This window comes from Nelumbo lutea, chromosome 2 (genome assembly GCF_056320005.1).
Source record: "Nelumbo lutea isolate HS-2025 chromosome 2, American lotus-T2T, whole genome shotgun sequence".
Lineage (NCBI taxonomy): Eukaryota > Viridiplantae > Streptophyta > Magnoliopsida > Proteales > Nelumbonaceae > Nelumbo > Nelumbo lutea.
Window position 1 is genome coordinate 83,807,211 of NC_142685.1, and position 24,472 is coordinate 83,831,682.

Below are 24,472 nucleotides of genomic sequence, written 5' to 3' on the forward strand. Positions count from 1 at the left end.
AATTTGCTAAAGTTGATTGAATCAACGCCATATGACCCCCCCCCCCCTGAAACGATATATAATTTTTCTTCTAAGTGGTCAACTTTTTGGTAAACCTATAAAACAATGATAGGATTTTAGGCATCCTATAATCCATTTTCTCCATCTTACCCCAAACACATTCTTCTTCATCACCTCTGTTAGAGTGAGCCGAATAAGGGTAATTTAGTAATCTTATGTCAGTTAAGTACTTTGCTTATGTGGCTGTTTTATTAGAGTACTCTGCCCCACACTTAAGTGAGGGCAGTTTAGTCTTTGTAAGTGTAATTAGAACCTAATAAACACAAGGGGGTCGACTGAATGGGACACTAATCAGTTCGACTAAACCCTCCTGTTCTCTCTTTCTCTTGTCTTCTTCCTCATCTTCTTCTTCCTTCTTCACTGGTTCGGACTACTGTAGCTGCTCCAAAACATGGTATCAGAGCAAGGTTTCTGACCTGCTTCCGCTTGCAAAGCATCTCAGCTGTGTTCGTGACACCCTCCTCTTCGTTTCTAGTTGGTTAATGGAGAGAGCTGGTTCGCCCTAGGTCTGAGACATCACAGTTCGTTGCTCTCTGCTGCGCACAGTTTTCTTCATCAAGGAAGGTGATTTCAGCAGTGAATGGTTGGCTGATACTCTCAAAGGAAGGTTGGTTATTTAGTCCTCTTGTGTTGCTGGTATTTCTGGGTAGGAACCCTTCAAGAATCAGTTAGTACTGATTAGAACCTAGAGAACTAGGTTCATTGTTGCCCTAAAAAGGGCTGTGTGTGCAGTAGCCGAATGGTGTAGGGCTTCTGTGAGTTGTTGAGTGGTGTTAGGGCTGCTGTAGGTGGCCGAGTGGTGTAAGGTGGAATGCAGTGACCTTGCCAAGCTCCTTGTGGTCGTGTAATGCCCTCTTAAGTGTGTTAAACAAATCTGAACTGGGTGTAGCAGTTTGACTGTGTTGTGGTGCTTGTGATGCGCAATTTTTTTTATTGAGTGGTTGTAAGAGGGCCTACTGTTGTGTTGTGGTGCTTGTGATGCTTATGTGGGTCGTAGGTGTGTGAAGTCAGCAGTAGTGTAAAGAAGAACAAGTGTGTGCTCCCACTGTTGTGTTTAGGGGCTGCAATAGGTGCTGAAGTATCAAACTGTGAACAACATCAATCAGCTTGTAGCTGAGAAGTAAGGTTAGAGGCAACTGTGAAAGAGTACAATGGCAGCAATAGGAGATGGCTACAATGATCAGAAACCTAATGTGGTAATTTCCTCCGACTACCTAGGGGTACAAATGACCTCAATTAAGCTGAATGGGGAGAACTATGTTCCATGGGCCAAATCAGTGGAAGTGTTTCTCAAGGCAAAGAAGAAAGTAAAGCATGTAAGAGATGAAAAGCCATCGGAGGACTCTCCAGGGTTTGATGATTGGAAGCAAGAAGATGCTCAAATCATGACTTGGTTGTGGAATAGTATGGAACCTAAAATTAGTGCCAACTTCATGTTTCTTGATACGGCTAAGGATATATGGGAGCATGCTAAGAAGCTATATTCTGGACAAGATAACACAACAAGAGTGTATCAGCTTTATCAGGAGTATTTTGATTTACAACAAGGAACCAAAACACTAGAAGAGTACTATGCCAACATGAAGAATATAAGGAATGAACTCAATGTCTATCACCCCCTTACTCCAGATATTAAAGTTCAGCAACAGCAAAGGGAGCAACTAGATGTTACAAGATTTTTAGTGGGGCTGAAGTCGGAATATGAACCAGTTAGAGCCCAAATATTGGGGGGCTCTACTCTTCCTACACTTGAGGAAGTATTCTCAAGGCTTCGTAGAATCTCTTTGGGACAGACAGAGAACTCCACACAGTCTGATAGATCAGCACTTGTGACAGCTCGAGGGGTTGGATATAGTACAAGAGGGGGAGGTCATGCTCCCCGAGGAGGCCGTGGCAGTTCCATGATTAGTCGGGGTGGTCGTGACTCAGGGGGAGGTCGTGGCAGAGGGAAGAATAACTCTACAAGGAAATGCACTCATTGTGGTAGAGAGGGACACACAGTGAATTTCTATTATGATCTACATGGCCCTCCCTCTAAATGGGCTAATCATGCTGTAGCGGGTGAGGTTGATATCAGTGACAGTAAACCGGCAGACCGAACTCATCCCACATCTACATCTACCTCTGGGAGGGAAATGGTGAGCGTACCGCGTGATGAGTATGAACGATTCCTTCAAACTACTTCACAGCATACCACTACCACACTTGCCCAATTAGGTATTGCTTGCATGTCATCTAAAACCTCTCCCTGGATTATTGACTCTGGAGCCTCAGATCATATGACCGGGACTCCAGGTGTGTTCTCTTCTCTCTCTGAAACCTCCACATCACAAACTGTTACACTTGCCAATGGGTCCTCATCTCCCATATGTGGTGTTGGTAATATTGACATGGCTCCTGTGCCCTTATCATCTGTTTTATATGTCCCTAAGTTTCCATTCAATCTTATGTCTGTTAGTAAAATAACCAAAGCTCTTAACTGTTCCGTTACCTTCTTTCCTTCCACCTGTGTTTTTCAGGATCTCAAGACGGGGAAGAAGATTGGTGGGGGGCATGAAGCTGGTGGACTGTACTATCTTGACGGTGGTGGATCTTCAATTGCTCTTCAGACTTCGCTTACTCCTCTACAATGGCATTGCCGACTGGGACATCCATCTCTCAAGGCTCTCAAGATTTTGGTCCCGTCATTGAGTCATTTGTCAGTTTTGCAATGTGAGTCATGTCAGTTTGGGAAACATCGTCGTGTGTCCTTCAGTCCAAGAGTTGAGAGTCGTATGTTGAGTCCTTTTTCTTTGGTTCATTCAGATGTTTGGGGTCCAATCAAAATAGAGTCTTATAATGGGTACAAGTATTTTGTCTCCTTTATTGATGATTGTTCAAGAATGACATGGATTTACTTAATGAAAGAAAGAAGTGAATTGTTTTCTATTTTTCAAAAATTCCATGCTGAAATACGCACACAATTTGGTGTTCCAATCAAAATTCTCCGTTCAGATAATGGTCGTGAATACTTTCTTACTTCATTTCAACAGTATTTAGAACAGCATGGCATTATTCATCAGACATCATGTGCATACACCCCTCAACAAAATGGGGTAGCTGAACGGAAGAACCGTCAGCTTCTTGAAACTGTTCGGTCTATTCTTCACCACATGAATGTTCCTAAACGTTTTTGGAGTGATGCTGTACTCACTGCATGTTTTCTCATTAATCGGATGCCCTCCTTCATTCTTCATGGTCGGTCCCCCTTCTCTATCTTGTTTCCCACTTTATCTCCATTCCCATTAATTCCTCGTGTCTTTGGTTGTGTGTGCTTTGTCCACAATCTGAGCCCTGGAATAGACAAGCTAGATGCACGCTCAATTAAATGTGTCTTCCTTGGCTACTCACGGACTCGAAAAGGGTACAAGTGTTATAATCCCATTACCCGGAAGTGCTATGTCTGTCCTGATGTCACCTTTTTTGAGTCAATCCCCTTCTTCTCAAGTCCTGAAGCACCCTCGTCTCCACCCGCACTTCCTCTTCCTCTCCCTGTCAGTGATCCAGTTCCAGATGTTGTTGTTGGAGTAGACTCATCACCTCATCCCATGCAGATCACCACCGAACGTCCACCAATCCGGCAAGTGTATACACGTCGAACGGCACCGGCCCCTCCTCCAGCTTCTACCTCATCTGCGGATCCTCTCATGGCTCCTATTGTTGAACCCTCAAACCTTGATCTACCCATTGCCTTACGGAAAGGTAAACGCAGTTCTACCCTCCATCCCATTTCCAATTTCGTTTCATTATCTCGTCTTTCTACATCACATCGCCAGTTTGTTTCCCTTTTATCCTCTATTTCTATACCTAACAATGTCCAAGAAGCTCTCAGTTCACCTGATTGGCGGCAGGCAATGGAGGAGGAACTTTCTGCTCTTCAACATACTCAAACATGGGAACTTACTACTCTCCCACCTGGTAAGCATGCTGTGGGATGTAAATGGGTGTATACTGTGAAATACTTGCCAGATGGTAGTGTAGAGCGTCTGAAGGCCAGACTTGTTGCTAAAGGTTACTCCCAGTTGTATGGAGTAGACTACATGGAGACATTCTCTCCGGTGGCTAAGATTGGTTCTGTTCGTGTACTAATTTCCCTGGCAGTTATGTATGATTGGCCTCTGTTTCAGCTTGATATCAAGAATGCCTTTCTCCATGGTGATCTTGTGGAGGAGGTATATATGGAGCAACCACCTGGGTTTGTTGCTCAGGGGGAGGATGGTAAGGTATGCAGATTGAAAAAGGCAATTTATGGGTTGAAACAATCGCCGCGTGCTTGGTTTGGGAAGTTCAGTGAAGTGGTGAAGAGTTTTGGAATGAAGCAGTGCCAGGTAGATCACTCAGTGTTCAGCTATGACTCAGAAGCTGGGAAGATTCTATTAGTGGTCTATGTGGATGATATTGTCATTACTGGCAGTGATAAATTGGGGATTGGCAAATTAAAGGTATTTTTGCAAAACCATTTCCAAACAAAAGATCTTGGAACATTGAAATATTTCTTGGGAATAGAGGTTGCCAGGTCAAAACAAGGTGTAAATCTGTGCCAAAGAAAATATGTTCTTGATCTATTGGAAGAAACAGGACAGTTAGGTGTAAAACTGGCTGAGACCCCTATGGAACCAAATGTTAAGTTGAGCAGTGATACAGGAGAAGTATTTGAAGATCCTGGAAGGTATAGACGACTAGTGGGGAAGCTGAACTATCTAACTATCACGAGACCCGACATATCCTTTGCAGTCAGTGTGGTGAGCCAATTCATGCAGGACCCTCGTATACCTCACTGGGATGCAATTCTTAGAATTGTGAGGTATCTAAAAGGAGCTCCAGGCCGTGGACTATTGTATAAACCAGGAGGAAAACTTGAAGTAGTGGGGTATACAGATGCAGACTGGGCAGGCTCAGTGAATGATAGAAGATCTACTACGGGCTATTGCACATTTCTTGGAGGAAATCTTGTGACGTGGAAGAGTAAAAAGCAGACGGTTGTGGCCAGAAGTAGTGCTGAAGCTGAGTATAGGGCCATGGCACATACTACCTGTGAGTTAGTGTGGTTGAGGAATCTTCTACAAGAAATTGGGTTTCACATGGATAAACCTATGAGACTGTATTGTGACAACCAAGCTGCACTCCATATCTCATCCAATCCTGTATTTCATGAGAGAACAAAGCACATAGAGGTTGATTGCCACTTTGTGAGGGAGAAGGTCCTTGATGGAGAGATAAACACAGAACATGTGGGCTCGAATGATCAATGGGCAGATTTGTTTACAAAAGCTCTAAACTCAGGGAAAGTGAATCATCTATGTAACAAGCTGGGATTATATGACATATATTCTCCAGCTTGAGGGGGAGTGTTAGAGTGAGCCGAATAAGGGTAATTTAGTAATCTTATGTCAGTTAAGTACTTTGCTTATGTGGCTGTTTTATTAGAGTACTCTGCCCCACACTTAAGTGAGGGCAGTTTAGTCTTTGTAAGTGTAATTAGAACCTAATAAACACAAGGGGGTCGACTGAATGGGACACTAATCAGTTCGACTAAACCCTCCTGTTCTCTCTTTCTCTTGTCTTCTTCCTCATCTTCTTCTTCCTTCTTCACTGGTTCGGACTACTGTAGCTGCTCCAAAACAACCTCTTTTAATTCCAAAATATCATTGGCCTTTTATAAATATGTCTTAAACACAACATTCTCCTCTTCTCATTACTTCTTAACACTCATTGGCTATCAAGATTTGGTCCATAAGTTTATCAAAAAAACAAAGATTTGGTCCACAAGTTGACTCTCCTGCATAAAGGAACCTTAAAACTATGTAGTGATGAATGGAAATATATTAAGGCTTTTACTATAATCTTATACAATCTGATCAACCTAAAATCTTTAGGACGATTTTGTGAAGAGTCCTAAAGTTGTATTGTACTATTCATAGTCCCTGTTGTATCTTACGTATTCTTTCTTTATTTCTCTTTTTTATCCCTGTAAGGGCTTTTCTGTAATTATACATATCTTTGTATATATAAAGTACTCTTTGGCGTGAGGGTCAATTCATTCTATTGCACCCCTGAAATGATTGTTTTCTCTCTTGTTTGAATCACCAAGTTCACATGGTACCAGAGTAGGTGATTCGATCAGCAGTGAAAGAAATTTGATTCATTGGATTGGGAGAGTGTTTCAAGAGCTTTTTATTCCATCTTCGATTGCTGGATTGAGAGCTCTCTAGAGGCTGTTTTGATCAGTTCAAGAAGTTGCTGTTCTGCCTGGAAAAGACGCCTAGCAGTTTTAAGTATTGATTTCAGTGTTGTCTTCTCTCTTTGGACTGTGTTTGTTTCTTGGAGATGGCTGAAAAAATGGATGTCATGCCTGGGAAGTTTGATGGAACTAATTACAGCATGTGAAAGTTCCACTTTGACTTCTTTGTTGAAGGAAAAGGATTAGAGGGTTACTTGAATGGGACTGTTACTAAACAAGATGAAACTGAAGTGAAAGCTTTTCAGCAATGGAAGCTTGATAATGGGAAATTAGAATGAGGACAGCGAATGAGATGAATACTTACATGAAGAAAGTTTATCATCAGTCTAACATGTCAAGGCATTATCAAATAGAATCTGAAATCTTTGCTTATTCTCAAGGAGATGAGAAGATACATGAATATTATGCAGCAAACTTGACTTGTGAGCTGAATATGACTTAGTTCACATTGATTTATCCCTTTAAGGGCTTTCCTGTAATTGTGTATATACATATATATATATAAAGGGCTCTTAGGGGTGGGGATCAATTCATTCTATTGACACCCCTAAAATGTTTGTTTCCTCTCTTGTTCGACTCAACAAGTTGGCAAATTTTATCGGCCTCTAGGGATTTAATGCTATAAAGGTAGCATTTAAACCGAAGCTGATGATTTCTCTATCATAAATCTCATTAAATATTTTCCATTAAATCAAATTCCAGTATTTCCCAATAGTCCCGCAAAATTTCCATTGAATAACCATCTAGATCTGGTGCTTTGTCCTTGCTCATGGAGAAGGCTGCCCTTCCAATCTCCTCCAATTCAAATTTACTTTCTAATGCTTCCATTTCAACCTATTTATTGTCAACCTTTTCAATTCCTATACTACTTGTCTTATCTCTAGAGGTCAACAATAAATAGATATAAAGTGGTCTATAGAAAGCACTTGATATCCCTTCTTCATGACTTATTCCTTCCCCATTTATCACTAATCTATTGACATGATTTTTTTTATTCTCTTCCTTCCATTAGCCAATGAAAAAATATTTTGTGTTTCCATCACCTTGTCACAGCCATTTGCATCTAGATTTCTACCTCCAACTTATTTCTTCCATTCTTAACCAAGTCTCCATCTCAATTTTCAACTTCCACCTTTGACTTTGGCACCTTATCTTTATTCCACATTTTTATGTTGTTCTTTACATATTCAAGTTTTTTGCAAAATTGGGAGATCTTCCATCTAGCATCTATCACTCCATTCCACTATAGTTTGACTTGATTGATAAAAAACAATGTTTCAGCAACATGTTTTCAATGTAAAGAACGATGGGGCCCCAAAGGATGTTTTCCTAAAAGGCTAGAAAGGTCTAGGTAGACCTTTCTTATATAACCCTCTCTAATGGTCCTCCCAGTCTATAGTAAAAAGGATGCTATCCAATTTAGAGTAAATAGATATTTCCTAAAAGTTTGTCTATATGACTTGCCTACAACAGGACCAGGTCCTTCAACTCACCAAAGTAATAAATTGATTAAAATTCAATATGTTGGTTGTGATGTTTGGGTTTGGGTTAGTTGTTTTGCAAGTAAATCTTATCACATTAAATGCCCTAGAATGCACCAAGGGCCTTCCCATAATCTTCTTATCGGATATACTTCCTCCCATATACATTAGCCATTACCCATTCAAATCCATCTTCTGCATTCTCTCACCTTCACTAATATTGTGCATCTCCCAATCAACTCCTCTCTTATTGTTCCGTATCGTAATTATGCTCTATCTCAACTAACTTAGATTCTTATTCTTGTATTAGGAAAATATCCAGTTTTTCTCTTCTCAATACATTTTTTTAGAGAGAAGATAACTGATTTCATTAAAATCAAAAAATGGGAGGGATGTACAAGCCTTGTCAGCAAAACAAAAACAAAAGACAAAGCCCACTAAATTGGCAATGTATGAGCACTATGCAAAAAATCCCATCCGAGCCCAGACTTACCTAGACTATCAGCCACTTGATTTAATTCTCGAAGAATCCATCTAAAGCTGCACTACAAATGATGGGACTGGTAGGGCGACCAGCCTACTTCTACGGCCCAGGCCTAGCAAACCCAAGGCCCAACCCAGAATCCTCCTTGGATCACTTGCTTGACGCCACCCCTGAGGTTCGTTTACACGCGCCATCCATGTCAGGAGAATTGAGTGAGAATCAGCTAGCAGTTACCATCCATTCTCGACATGAGAGTATAAATATTGTTGAATGGGCCGATTTGTGTTTAGTTTATTTTCTTTTAAATTAAGAAGTTGTTGGGCCTTGGGCCCATTATTTTTTATTTTTAAAAGAGTTGTAACTATTTAGTTTGAGTTGCCACCCTACTAAGGGCATCTTTGTAATATCTCATATTTAAGTTAAATATAAATAGAATGAGGAGCTGGCGGCTAGGGTTATGATACACAATCCTAGTTGACCTTCTTCTCCTTTTCTTCCTCTTTCTCTTCCTATTGCTGAAATCTACAACTTTCCCCTCTTCCTTTCACAAGAAGCTTGACCAAATCAGCAGATAGTGGTTTCTACTTGGTACCAGAGCAGGCTGTAGGTTCTGGAAGTGATTCTCTCATGCAGCCCTAGATCGGCCGACTGCATGGAGATTTAAGAGGCTGATCGAAGTTCTCAGGTAAGCCCAATTTTTGGATTTTCTTGATGGATCTGTGTGCCTTGTAGCTGGTCTAGGGTTTCTCATTAGAATCAGGAAAAACTAGAAAAAGGGGAAGAGTCTTGTTTTTGTTGGACTCTTCAATTTTGACCTAGGTAGTAGCGCCCTATTTTTTTAGGGTTCCTTGGAGTTTTTTATAAGGGATGATTCAAGTCCCACATGGTTTGGAGGCTCCTATAGAGGGCGGTTGCTTTTTCTCTCTCTTCTCTCATCCCACAGAAAAGGAATCTTTCATTGAAAGAAAGTCCAAGACAACAAAGGAGTGTTGTTGGTTCCAGAAGGTGTTTTGTTTGTTCTTGCTGCATTTTTTATTTGTTTCTATACCCTTTTGAAGAAGCATGGAGGGACACAGAGTTGAATATAAGCCCGGGAATGAAATGAAACCTGTGGGAGGAGGTGTTGGAGACCCCTTTGGAGCTGGGACCATTACTACAGTTAGGTTGGATGCTACAAACTACTTGGAATGGTCCCAATCTGCAAATATGAGGAGAAAAATCTTTAGCAACAACAAAATCTTTAGGATTTCAGTCCGAGAAACCCTAAAACTAATCATAGGTTAGAAAGAAACCCTAAAACATGAGGAGAAAAATCAAGATCTTCCAGCCGCACCTCTCAGACTGATAAAAAGAGCATTCTTTTAGGTTCGATCTCAAGAAAAAAACTGACTTGCCCAGAAAAATTCTGCTACCACCTTCAATCCAAGATTGACCTCCCAGACTGATAAAAGAACACCTTTTTTTAGGTTCGATCTCAAGAAAAAATACTGACTTACCCAGAAAAATTCTGCCGCCACTTTCAATCCAAGATTGAAACCCTAAAAAACTGAGATTTCTGCCTTCTTCTGATTCTTCATGATCACTGAAAACTCTCCAATGTTCTACAGACTCTTGGGCACCAATCACACACTGTCAGTAACCTCCAAGAACCAGCCGCTGAACAGATCTCTGTCTAAACTTCCAACACTAGGAAATTCTCATGTAGTCGACCTTATTAAATTAGCATAAGAATCCCTAGGTTGGCTCTGATACCATGTAGTCAAATAGGACTGGAATCAGTACTAGGTTTATATAAAATAACCAGAATAAGATTGAGAGAAAGAGACGAAGAGTAGAGAGAGAAGAGGAGAAGAAAGCCACGAAGAAAAGAAATCAGAAAATAGAGTGTACTGACTGAGATTGTCGCCCCACTCTACAATTTATATTAATGTTAAAAATAAGGATGAAAGGGCTAAACTACCCTTACTGCTTACATTGCAAATAAATTAAGAGCTAATAATAAAACAAACGGAACTGTTAACTGCTGAATAAGATAAACATAAGCTAGATTAACAAACAGTGGGGGCCACATTAATGATCTCTATAAATAAATTACTATTTGTGCTGATAAAAAAAAAAAGATATTTGGGATTGGTTTCTTTCTTTGTTCACCAGACGTGCAAATCTTTCTTGCCTCTACAACTTTCAGCTGACCAAAGCAGAGAGGAAGGATCATGTGGAGGTGTGTATGGGCTGCTAGTTATTGGTCTATCTGGGAAGAGAGGAACTCATGGCTATTCTCAAACAAGGAAAGAACTAAAGAAGCTACCATAGAAGTGGTCTTCAACAGAGTAGTACATTGGATAAATCCTTGGATCTGTTTTAAGGATTTTGCAATGGAAGATTTTTCAAGGAATTGGAAGGAAATTGCTTTTTCAGCCCCGGTTAAGAATGCAGTAATTCCTTCTTGGACCCCCCCCCCCCAAGTAATGGGTATATCAAGTTAAATATTGATGGGAGTAGTGTTGGATATCCAGGGCCATCAGGAATTGGAGGTGCTTTTAGGGATGAGGAAGGTTGCCCTCTTCTCTGGCCCAATTGGAGAAGGTAACTCTCTAAGGGCTGAACTAATGGCAGCTTTGGAAGGGGTTAAGAGGGCAAAGGATATGGACATTGGCATTTGTAAACTAATCATAGAAGGTGACTCCAAGCTAGTGGTGAGATGGTTCAATGATGAGAGGAGCAGGTTCTGGAATTACAGCAATGAAAGGAAAATGTTAAAGTGGTTAACTCAAGATATTGAAGTTAAAGTGGTTTGGGTCAAAAGAAATGCCAATTCCATATGGCTGATGGGCTAGCAAAGCAAGGGATGAATAGGGATGCAATGTTTTGGCTCAATTGTAATTGCTAATTTTCTTGTTTTTTGGTTTGTTTGTACCTTTCTGGGGTTAAGAGAGTTTATTTCTCCCTGTTCCTTTCTTGGCTTTGTGTCTTGATAAAGCTATTGTTATTGACAAAAAAATGCAAGCCCCCCATCCCATTCCCCCCAGCGGGGAAAGAAGAATGAAATTCAGCAACTGCATTTATCACTAAGCATGAAAAAAAATTGCTAGATGAGAATATATTCCTAGGGGCCAGTTGACAGTACGCAAATATAACCCACAAAAAATGTTTGCAGTTTTCTCATAAAAAACTTCTACAAGCATCTATTTGGTTGTTCGGAATGACATAATCCACCAGGAAAATGATGCTCAATGCAGAATTTTCTCAAGAAATGTTCACGCATAGTTTAGAGTCCATGCCCTCCAAAGAAGAAGTCAACCTAATATTTCAAACACTCATTTGGTGCTGGTTATTATTGGACAAAACAAAGTAATAAACACTAGTAGCACAATGCAGGCAACACCCCATTCAAAAATGTGAAGAAATGCTGATGGATAACAGAAGAGTTCATATAAATATATAATGCAGATAATGGTATGGGACTGTAAACAAATATATTGGAAACATAGAAACTTAGCGATGAGAAGAGTATATATATATATATATATATATATATATATATATATATATATATATATATATATATATATATATATATATATAGTTGAGTTGAATACTGAAAATATACATAAGTGTATATGCCTAAAATGTTAAATATCCATGTAAAATAGAGATAAGACTTCCTACCCATCCTTATTATTGTCCAGGCAAGCCTGATGGAAATCAATGCAAGCAAGTTTTATTTGCTGAGCACCAATACTGCAAGACCAAATATGATTAGAAGCATCCACATTCTGGAAAGCATGACACTTAAGAAATTGAACCATAGTTCACGTATCCCATGTGCAAGCATTTCAGGGAAGAAAAATAAAAAAGTCAGATAATTTTAACCATCTGATTATCCATGCCTTTTAAGAAGAATCCTATTATCTTTCTCTTTACATGATTACATCTCATAGTTCATGATTTGAATCCTTAAATTTGCACATGGATAAAAGAATGACCAAAATTTTAATACATGAATGTAGCTTTCTTAATAAAATACTGCAGCCAAATTGAATACCATTTGAAAGCATTGTACATACAGACATCTCAAGTAAATAAAGATCATATATATTTTCTACATTTTAAGAAAAAAACTTCATCCCAATACACAAAATGAACTAGGTTGCATGTATCCTGATAGGAAACTCCAAGGGAAAAATAAAGAAAACCATAATAGAAAATAGGACAAACAGAAACAAGAAGCTGGTGAAATTAACTGATGGTAAAATTTTAGATTTTGATCAGAGCAATGTTATGGCATTGCTGCAGGATAATTCTGCTTGATCTTCACAGGGTCAAGGTTGAGATAGATTCTTATTTTGGTTTAGCTCATTAACAAAAAGATGTGGGTTTGGGGCCTTTATTCCCTAAAGAATTTATTATTTTTCCCATTATATATTTGATCATTTTCAACAAAGCTTTGCTAACTATCAATCAACAGAAATGGTAACAACATGATTTATTGATGGAACTATTTATTAGGCTCATAGTTTTTTTTTTTTTTTGAGAAAGGTAAATTATAGTACAATGTATTGATAATAAAATCTGTACAATGAGAACTGTACATGACATCCAATTAGGGACCCCCAAAAAAGTCCACCCTCAATAAAAGAAGAAAAAGTATCATTTCTAAATACATGATGGAAAGACAGCCAGACTTTAAAAACCCTACTGCTGCATTAATCACCACTGAATCTTGATGCAGCCCACAAGGCAGAGGAAAAGGAGCAGACAAGGTCTCGACCCACGAGGTCCAGTGGAATAGGTCCTATCCTATGACAGCGCAAAGAGACAATGCACGGACAAAGCGAGGATGTTAAGCTGCAAAGTCACAGGAATCAAGGTTCGAAGTATCGATACGCCCATGTATTGGCAGGGGCGTATCGGTACTAAAAACTAACCGCTAAATGTTTTTTTTTCAAAACTTGATTTCTGGAAATCTTTTTTAAGTCTTTCTTTATTGAAATAAATGGGGGTCCTGAAACACCTGTAAATAGGTGTATCGAGACCAAAAGATACAATACGATACGCCCGACATGGGGCATATCGTATAGATACTTTGAACCTTGATGGGAATCGACCTCGTGCTCAGAACAACCTCGCAAGGTCATAACTCCATGAGGTTGCTGTCTCACGAGGCCACAAAGTCACAGTTGAAAAACAGTCCTAGAAGTAGGGACTGTGTTTGAAACAAAGAAAACTAGCAAGAGAAGATTAGAGAAGAAGAGAGAGCTGCGGCAAGAAGAGTTAGGGGATGAGGAGTTCGAACTTAACCTCCCTCTAACTCTCTAATACACTTTTATTAAGTTAATCTTTTAGTAATTACAAGAGAGGTCCTTAGTTGGACAAGAAATTACAAAAGAGGAACATAAAAGAGTATGGGCCCAGTATAAGGCCCATTACAGAGAAGAACATAAAGATAATATACAGTAACAGCCTATGGGCCATTCGGCCCATCTTCTCTACACTCCCCCTTAAGCTGAGCATAGATGTCAATCATGCCCAGCTTGTCAGTGTCATGATGAAGTCTTGCCTTGGAAATGCCCTTGGTGAGAAAGTCTGCCAATTGTCCTTCAGAGGTAACGAATGGAAGGCACACTTCTCCGGAGGAGACTCTTTCTCGAATAAAATGTCTATCAACTTCAATATGTTTGGTCCAATCATGTTGTACCAGGTTGTGAGCAATGTTGATGGCAGCCTGATTATCACAGTACAACATCATGGGTCTGTCATGATCAATCCCAAGTTCTTCCATTAAGGACCTTAGCCACAACAATTCCGAGACCCCATGTGCCATGGCCCTATACTCTGCTTCTGCAGAGGATCTGGCCACAACAGATTGTTTCTTACTCCTCCAAGAGACAACATTACCAGCCACCAGAATGCAATATCCTGAAGTAGATCTTCTGTCATCCATATTTCCAGCCCAATCAGCATCAGTATAGGCTTCAAGTTTCAAATGGTCATGCTTGGTAAATAGGATTCCTTTCCCTGGAGAGCCTTTCAGATAGCACAAAATCCGTTCTGCTACTGCCATATGAGAACCTCTAGGAGCATGCATGAACTGGCTAATACAACTGATAGCATACACAATATCTGGTCTAGTCATGCACAGGTACAAAAGCTTCCCAAGAAGTCTCTGAAAAACCCCTTTGTCTTCCAACAGAGTTCCATCTGTAGCTGAAAGTTTGTGACTCATATCAATGGGAGGTGCAGCTGGTCTTGCACCCAGTTTTCCAGTTTCAGACAATAAATCAAGAACATATTTCCTTTGGGAAATAAGGATCCCATCCTTGGATCTGGCAACTTCTATGCCAAGGAAGTATCTCAACTCCCCCAGATCCTTAATCTCAAATTCTGTACAGAGGAAAGACTTAAGGGCCAGAATGCCTGAGGCATCATCACCAGTCACTATAATGTCATCAACATACACAATGAGATACACTGCCAAAGATCTACTTTTCTTCACAAACAGAGTATGATCCGACTGTGTCTAAACATAACCGAATTTAACAAGTGTAGCTCTAAATCTCTCAAACCAGGCTCTAGGAGATTGTTTAAGACCATAAAGAGATTTCTTCAATTTGCATACTGTTGTCAGTCGTTTATGTTTATGTATTCAGGTTTAGTACCATAAGGGTACTGATGTAATTTCCTCTTTGATTATTGTTCGGTTGTACTAGTATAAATAATAATAGATCATTCTTTCGCCCCCTAAGTTCAATAGGGGCTTTCAGTCCTCTCGACTCTCCTCTCCTCTCTCCCTCTCTTCTCTCCTCTTGTCTATCACTTGCTCTTGCTCAACATGGTATCAGAGCAAGTTCGTCCAGGCCTGAAAACAAATTAGTTGAGGTCATTCTTCAATGCTGAGTAGATTGCCTCTTCATCTCCTAGAAGTTGTATCCCTGATGCTCGACTTCAAGAAGGAAGAAGGTGTCGGCCTGACTGTTCAGCTTCCTAGCGCAGAAAAGAGTTTTGGTATAGAGTCTTTTCGTATTCCAGCCCATATGCTGTTTTCATTGATTGCTCGGCTGTAGAGAGGCTGTCACCTGTTGTACGAAGAGGAGGTTCTAGTTTGCAGAGAGGCTGGAGTTCAAGAAGGTACTGTCCATTTGCTGTTCGGGTGCCCTGGTATTCAACTGAAACTGCTTTTTGTTGTTTTTTCTTCTTGCACCCTTCGATGGACTGTTGATGCCCTAAATTTCGAATGTGGTGTTCTCCTCTGGTGTGTCACTACTATTCGGCTACATTGTTGATGGACTGAAGTTTTTTCCTTGACTGTTCTTGCTGTTCGGCTACATTATTGATCTCAGTGACTGTTCGGCTACCCTGAAGTTGGTGTCAGCCGATTAGGTGTATGGTGAACTATCACCTTGTGTTTCTCTTCTACTAAGGAGTTGTATGAAAACTGTAAAACCGTAGGTCATACAGACCTGGTTATGTACTGCATTGCAGTGTTTGTATGTTTGTTCATTGGATTCCTACAAAAATTGTAGGTCATACAGACTAGTCCAAGTGCTGCAACAACAGTGCTTGTTCTTGGCTCTCTGTGAAACAGCAGGTCAGAAGTACCTAGTTGTATGCTGAAATAGCAAGTGCTTCTTCTTTTGTGGACTGAAGGACATAAGATCCCTTTTCTGTAACAGCTCTGTGAGGCAGTGTGCCTTGGGTGTTGTGTGTTCTTAAACCTGAAATCATGAATAGTGAAGATTCAGCTACATCTGGAATCTCCACGATGCTGAATGGAATGAGTGGGGGTGGTGACCTATCCTTCCCTATGGCTGTTGTTCCTCTTGATGGATTAAATTACCTAGAATGGTCAAGAGGGATCAAGTTATACATCTCTGCAAGAGGGAAGATAGGCTACATTAATGGGAGGATAAAAGAACCATCCTCCGGGAGTGCTGAATATGATAGATGGAATCAAGAGAATAGTATTGTTATGTCCTGGCTCTTGGTTTCCATGCAGCCTCAAATCAGGAAGAATTTCATGTGGGCTGAAACTGTGAATGAAATCTGGGAACAAGCAAAGTCTACATATTCAGAATTGAGACACTATGCCAAAATTTATCAACTGCAGGCAACATCTTCTACTTGTAGATAAAGGAAGAGGTGTTTATCGGTCTATTACTTTGACTTAACATCTGCCTGGAAGGAGTTGGATCACTACCAGAGTGTGGATTGGAAATGTGATGAGGATGCTAAGAAGTACAAACAAATTGTCTCCCAACAAAGGGTGTTTGCATTCTTACATGGTCTGAATCCTATGTATGAATCTATCAGAGTTCAGATTCTCAGCTCTAAGGATTTCCCTTCTGTTCAGGAAGTCTATGCTCTTGTACAATCTGAAGAAAGAAGGAGAAATTTGATGAACAACCCTGGTGGGGATGCTGTTGTGTTAGTTGCAAAAGGGGGTGTATCTACTGGTGGGGGATCTTCTTCCCGGAAAGGAGATCTCTAGAAAAAAACAGAAGATAAGGAAAAATTGTGGTGCACTCTTCGCCAGAAACCCCGACACACCAAAGATACCTGTTGGGATCTTCATGGGAAACCAAAATGGGCTCAAGATCTGACTAAGAAGCAAAGTTCAGAGGTGAATAAGAAGTACGAGCAGCAAAATACAAAGAAACATCACATGGCCAACATGGCTACTTGGGAGCATCAGCCTACCATTTCTACTGTGACTCAGACACATCTCACTGGACCTGACCCGAGGGAGGACATTATGAATTCCTTCCGTGACCATTTAGAGCTCTATGGTAGAGCAATTCGTCAGATGGATACTCCTCCCTCAACCTCATTTGCATCTACGTCAGGTAACCCTGCCACTACTTTCCATGTTGCTTCTCATACCCATGACTCTCCATGGATCATTGATTCTGGAGCATCTAAACATATGACCGGTACGTCCTCTTACTTTCAAACCTATCACCCTCTTTCTGGAAGAGACAATGTGAGACTAGCCGATGGATCATACTCTTCCATAGCTTGGTCAAGGAACCCTCTCTCTTCCTCTTGGCCTTACCCTCTCTGATGTTCTTCATGTTCCAAACTTTCCCGTTAATTTGTTCTCTGTTAATAGTGTTACTAATTCCTTAAATTGCTCAGTGACTTTTTTCCCTTCTCATTGTGTGATTCAGGATCTGGCCTCAGGGAGGACGATTGGTAGGGGTCATATGGCTGATGGACTTTACATGCTGGAGAATAAGGTTGGTCTTCATGTTACAGAGTCTGAGTCAGTCCTGTAAGAAAAAAAGTCTATTTATGGCATTGTCGTCTTGGTCATTTGTCTTTTGAGTCTTTGAAAGTTGTATTCCCAGATCTGTTTAAGTCAATGTCTGTCTCTGACTTTTCTTGTCAAACGTGTCAGTTGAGTAAACATTGTAGAACTCATTTTCTTCAAAGACATAGTAAATCTGAATCTCCATTTCACATTGTTCATTCTGATGTGTGGGGCCCTGTTACTTTACCATCTGAGAGTGGCTACAAGTATTTCATTACCCTCATTGATGATTATTCTAGATTTACATGGGTATATCCGATGCGAACCAGGGAGGAAGTACCAAAAATCATTCAAGATTTCCAGTGGATGGTCTTCACTCAATTTCAAACTGAAATCCAAATTTTCCAATCAGATAATGCAAGAGAATTTTTTCATAGTGACCTCACGGAATTTTTTGCTTCGCATGGTTCCCTTCACCGTAGCTCTTGTGTCCGCACACCACAACAAAATGGTGTGGCCGAGCGGAAGAACCGACATCTCCTTGAAGTGGTTCGAGGTTTACTACTTCATATGAATGTTCCCAAACGGTTTTGGCTTGAAGCTGTTCTTTGTTCCACTTACCTTATAAACCGTATGCCCTCTCGTCAATTAGAGTACAAAGCCCCACATCAACTAATCTTTCCTAAGGCTCCCCTTCTTTCTATTCCTCCTCATGTCTTTGGTTGTTGGTGTTTTGTCCAAAATCTGTCTCCCACCCGTGGGAAATTGGACACTCGTGCTATACCTTGCATATTTCTTGGTTACTCCTTCACTCAAAAGGGCTACCGTGTTTTTGATCCTGTTTCTCGTAAATTCTATGTCTCCATGGATGTTTCTTTCTTTGAAGATGAGCCTTTCTATCCTGTTTCTCCTCAGGGGGAGTGTAGACATGAGGAGAAACTAGTTCAGCTTCCCTCTCTCCCTGACCCTCCACCTTTTCGTGTTTTTTCTCGCCGTCGCAAAGGCCAGCCAAATCCAAGAGCTGTAGAGAACCCGGAAGCTGTACCTCCTGTGCCACCAGACTCCTCGAAGGAGGATCATACTCACTCAGGTATTTTAGCTCCCAATGATGTCCTTGAACCTATTGAAAATGATTCCTCTACTGCTAATGATCTTGACCGTCCTATTGCTCACAGGAAGGGGTCAGATTGTGCACCACAAAACATCCCATTTCCAACTTTGTCTCCTATGAGAACATTTCACCCTCATTCCATGCCTTCCTTACCTCTATTGACAGTGTCCCTATCCCTAAGAATGTGGCAGAAGCTCTTTCAGTTCCTGAATGGACAAATGCCATGAGGGAAGAAGTTAATGCCCTTCACAAAAATGGCACATGGGAACTTGTTGATCTTCCCAAGGGAAAGGTTCCAGTTGGATGTAAATGGGTGTTCACAGTCAAACATAAGACGGATGGAACAGTGGAAAGGTATAAAGCTCGCTTAGTGGCAAAGGGATTTACTCAAGTGTATGGAGTTGATTATGCTGAAACTTTTGCCCCCGTTGCCAAGATGAATTCCATTAGAGTCTTTTTCTCTCTTGCAGCCAATCTAGATTGGGTTTTACACCAACTGGACATCAAGAATGCATTCTTGAATGGTGACCTTGAAGAGGAAGTGTACATGATTCAACCTCCTGGGTTTCTAGCCCAAGGAAATGAATAGAAAGTGTGCAAGTTGAAGAAGTCCTTATACGGGCTGAAACAATCACCAAGAGCTTGGTTCAGTAGATTCCATGTGGCAGTTCAACAGAAAGGATACAGGCAATGTCAGTCAGATCACACACTGTTCGTGAAAAAAGGAAAAGGTAAAATTGCTACTCTAATTGTTTATGTGGATGACATAATTGTTACTGGTGATTGGGAGGATGAAATTCAGAAATTGAAACTTTTCCTTGCAACTCAGTTTGAAGTGAAGGATCTAGGACCTGCCAGATACTTCCTTGGAATTGAAGTTGCCCGATCAAAGAAGGGTATCTTCATTTCTCAAAGGAAATACGTCTTATATTTACTTCAGGACACTGGAAAGATGGGAGTGAAGCCAGTTGACTCTCCCATCGACCCCAACCATAAATTAGGTGACAACTGTGGTGAATCACTCAAGGATGTGAAACAGTTTCAGAGACTTGTAGGGAGATTGTTATACCTTTCTATGACTCGCCCAGACATTGCATATGCTATTGGTGTCCTCAGTCAATTCATGCATGCTCCTAGGTCTTCTCATCTTGAAGCAGTAGAGAGAATCCTCCGATATTTGAAGAAGTATCCGGGTACTGGTTTGTTGTTTCAAAAGCATGGACATTTCAAAATTGAAGTTTATACAGATGCAGATTGGGCTAGATCCCAAAGTGACAGAAAGTCTACTAGTGGCTACTACACCTTCATAGGAGGGAACCTTGTTACATAGAGAAGTAAAAAGCAAAATGTGGTAGCTAGATCCAGTGCTGAAGCTGAATGTCGTGCTATGGCCCACGGGGTTGCTGAAGGCATGTGGATAAAGAATTTGTTGGGGGAGTTAGGTTTTCCAGTGACCAAACCTATAACTCTATTTTGTGATAACAAAGCAGCTATAAGCATTGCTGCCAATCCGGTGCTACATGATAGAACAAAACACATCGAAGTTGACAAGCATTTTATCAGAGAGAAAGTTATCACAGGCAAAGTGTGTACCCCCTATGTCACTTCTGAGAACCAGCTTGCAAACATCTTTACAAAGGGTTTAAACCTTTCCAGACATCATGATCTTTGTGACAAGTTGGGCATGATTGATATCTATGCTTCAACTTGAGGGGGAGTGTTGTCAGTCGTTTATGTTTAGGTATTCAGGTTTAGTACCATAAGGGTACTTATGTAATTTCCTCTTTGATTACTGTTCGACTGTACTAGTATAAATAATAATAGATCATTCTTTCGCCCCCTAAGTTCAATAGGGGCTTTCAGTCCTCTCGGCTCTCCTCTCCTCTCTCCCTCTCTTCTCTCCTCTTGTCTATCACTTGCTCTTGCTCAACACATACCTTTCCTTGCATATCTTTCCCATGCATCCCTAGGGAAAGACACATGTAGACTTCCTCATGTAAGTCACCATTCAGAAATGCATTATTTACATCCAACTGATAGAGAGGCCAATCAAAGTGAGTTGTTAGAGATAAAAGAACCCTCACAGATGTCATCTTGGCAACAGGGGCAAAAGTCTCCAGGTAGTCAATCCCATATGTCTGTGTGTAGCCTTTTCAACAAGCCTAGCCTTTGTACCTCTCAATAGTTCCATCAGCCCTGTATTTAATGGTGAAAACCCACTTGCACCCAACCGGATCCTTCCCTTCAGGCAAATCCACCACCTCCCAAGTACCATTTGCATGTAGAGCATTCATTTCGGTTTCCATGGCATCTCTCCATTCTAGAATCCCAAGAGCTTCTGAGACAGACCTAGGAATGGGGTTAGAAGCAATAGAAGAGATATAGGCAAAGTATGAAGGAGAAAGCAGGTCATAAGAAAGGTGTTTGGAAATGCAGTGTGCAGTACATTTCCGCTTCCCTTTCCTAACAGCAATGGGGACATCAAGGTCTGGAAAAGATGATTCCAAAGGAGTTGAAGCAGTACCTGTTATCTCATCTGTGATTGGGAATGTATGAGCTTCATCTGTTGTAAAGGAAACCACTTGCTCATTCCTGGATCTCTACCTTTGATACACTTTGGGATTATGGATAGGGCGAGGGGGTAAAGAAATAGGGTCCTTGGGACAAGAGGTATGAAGTGATTGATCCTCCTTTGACTCATTTGGTGAGGATATAGGTTTGTCAAGAGACTCAACTGGGATAGGAAGATGAAGAGCAAAAACTTGTGACAGACTCTCCCCCTGTGGACAATGTCCATCCTGAGAGGAACCATAAAAAGGAGAAAGTTCATTAAAGGTAACATCCATAGAGACATGTCGGGTGCCAGTCTTTGGATCAAAACAGCAATAACCCTTTTGTGTGGGGGAGTAACCAAGGAAGATACATCTGTGGGCTTTCGGTTCAAACTTGTGTCTTTGCACACTTGGAATGTGAACATAGCAGGTACAGCCAAACACACGAAGAGGAATTGGGAAGAGATCCTTGTCTGGATGAAGAAAATTGAAGGGGGATTTAAACCCTAGTACCCTGGATGGCATACGGTTTATGAGATAGGTAGCAGTAAGTACAGCATCACCCCAAAATCTTATGGGAATATGTGAGGCAAACAAAAGGCTCCTTGCAACTTCAACAATATGTTTATTTTTCCTCTCAGCAACTCCATTTTGTTCAGGGGTTCTAACACAGGAGCTTTGATGAATAACCCCCATGTCTGAAAGATACAAGGATAAACTCTTCTCAAAATACTCTTTTGCATTGTCAGATCTGAAAACCTTAATTCTGGTACCAAATTGAGTTAGAACAAGCTCATGAAATTGCCTCACAAGTCTTGGGACTTCATCCCGGGATTTCATTAAGTATATCCAGGCGAATCTAGAGAAGTCATTAATAAACAAGATAAAATATCTATAACCCCCCATAGAGGATAAATGGTATGGCCCCCACACATCAGAGTGCACAATATGAAAAAGAAAAGAGGATCTTTTATTGCTCACAGGGTAATTTTTTCTACAATGCTTTGACAACTGATAGGACTCACAATTGAGACTGGACACACTGACTCCCTTAAACAGTTTTGGAAACAAATGGCTTAAAGCAAAAAAAGGTAAATGACCCAACCGACAATGACTCAACATAAATTGACTAATAGACTCTAAAAAAGTAGAACCAAAAGCAACATTCTTGGGATGATCAAAGCATTGGCCAGGGGTGTCGAACAAGTATATTCCATTCGCTTCATGGCCACTCCCAATCACCTTCTGAGACTTCAAGTCCTGAAACACACAGTGAGAAGGGAAAAAGGTTACACAACAATTCAATGATTGGGTCAGGCATCTTACAGATAATAAGTTGGTATTTAATTTAGGCACATGAAGAGTGGAAGATAAGAGTAGGGAGTCTGTAGCCTTGACAGTTCCCTTGCCGGAAATAGGGGCAAGAGAACCATCAGCTAAGGTGATTTTGTCACGGCCAGGAAGTAAATCATATGAAACAAATAAAGTGGAAATGTTGGTCATGTGATCAGAAGCACCTGAGTCTATGATCCAAGGGGTTTTGTGTTTACCTGAGGTGGATGCATAGTTAGCGGAAGCCCTTATACCTGAGTGAGCAAATGCAATGGTGGCTGAACTTCCAGAAGGGATGGATGATGAAGATGCGCCTTCAAGCTGACTGATCATCTTTCCAAACTTCTCATATTCAGCTTTCATGGCTGCCAACTGTGCACTGGTAGATTCAACCTCTGTATCTGTGCCTGTGGCTGCATGTGCACTTCCTATCTTTCTACTATCATTCTTCTTCTGGAATCTGATAGGTACAAGATTGGGATGAAATTTCCAGCACTTGTCCTTTGTATGTTTCGGCTTCTTACAATATTCACACACCACTTCCTTCCTTCCTGTGCCACTGTGAGCTTCTGTAACCCCTTTGGGTTTAATTCCCGTATTTGCAAAATGATTATTGATACCAACTCCTTGAACCTGCACTTGCCTTCTACTTTCTTCACTGCTGACCAGAGTATATGCTTGTGACAATGAAACATCTTCCTTGGACAAGATATTTTGCTTTGTAATATCATATTCAGAATTCAGCCTTGTCAAGAACTCAAAGACCCTATTCCGTTCAACCAATTTCCTGTATGTTTCAGCATCCTTAGGGGTATCCCAAGTCACAGCCTCTATCAAATCAATCTCTTGCCATATAGATTTTAAGATTGAGAAGTATGCTGCAAGTAACTTCTCCCCCTGTCTTAGATTCTTCACATCTCAGTTTGTAAGCTCTAGCAACATTCAACTTCTGGGAGTAAGTCTCTGCAATACTATCCCAGATTTCTTTAGCCGAATTCATCCACAGATAATGTTGACTAATCTGTGGCTGCATTGAGTTCACAAGCCACCCAATCACAGTGTAGTTTTCTTGTACCCATCTCTCATAAGATTGATCATCTTCTGAAGGAGCTTTCTTGCTCCCAGAAATAAAACCCCATTTTCCTTTGCTACAAATATGGATTTTCACTAATTGTGACCAAGCCAAGTAATTGGTCCCATCAAGCTTGACTGTAGTTACAACCAGCATAGAATCGGTTGGGGTTCCCAAAATCTGCCCATATTCAGCAGTATTCTTGTTTTCAAAGTTTGAGAAATCCATCATGCAAAGTTCGGTGGTAGTTCTTTCTTTAAAATAGAGTATAGGGCACTGCTTACTGTTTCAGCCTTCAAGAAGGGGCTGGAATGAAGATGAGACTAGTATCACGTAGTTTTAAAACAGTCTCAACAACTTCCCAACCCAATAATCAGCCGAATAGGACCTCCAAAGCAACCCAGAAATTTCTGAGTAGGAGCAGTCCAACAACAGTGGTCGAATGAAGCAGTCTCAGCAATAGTGATTCCAGAGGTATTTCGGCTACTTGACAGTCCAGAAAAGAAATGAAAAACAACCCAGAAATCTCTGGATTAAATCAGACCAGAGGATAGCCGAATAGTTGTATTGTTTCCAAAGAAACTTCGGACTTTTAACAGTCCAGAACAGTAAAAAATTAACCCAGAAACAACTGAGCAAAGACTTACAGTAAGAGAGTCTCTGGTTTGAACTATAAACCAGGCCGAACACTTGTCCTTTAGGATGACTTCGGAAACCCTTTTCTCTGAATTTAAATCAGGCAAAGCAACTTGTTCTCTGATTCTTCCTGGTCACTGAACCCTTCTCCAAGTGTGTAGAAGCTTGGGAACCTTCCAATGACCTCCAAGAATCAGGCGGATGACTGTAAACT

General features: G+C 40.7%; 1 protein-coding gene across 16 annotated transcripts in view; it reads right to left on the minus strand.

Annotated features, from left to right (window-relative positions):
- Positions 1 to 24,472, minus strand: part of LOC148871660 (histidine-containing phosphotransfer protein 2-like) — an 87,750-nt gene that overhangs the window by 21,896 nt on the left and 41,382 nt on the right. For all 16 annotated transcript variants that reach the window (XM_088973025.1, XM_088973024.1, XM_088973030.1 and 13 more), the window contains one exon: positions 11,975 to 12,046. In XM_088973025.1, the coding sequence (XP_088829151.1) occupies positions 11,975 to 12,046 (72 nt within the window). The remainder of the gene's footprint in view (positions 1 to 11,974; positions 12,047 to 24,472) is intronic.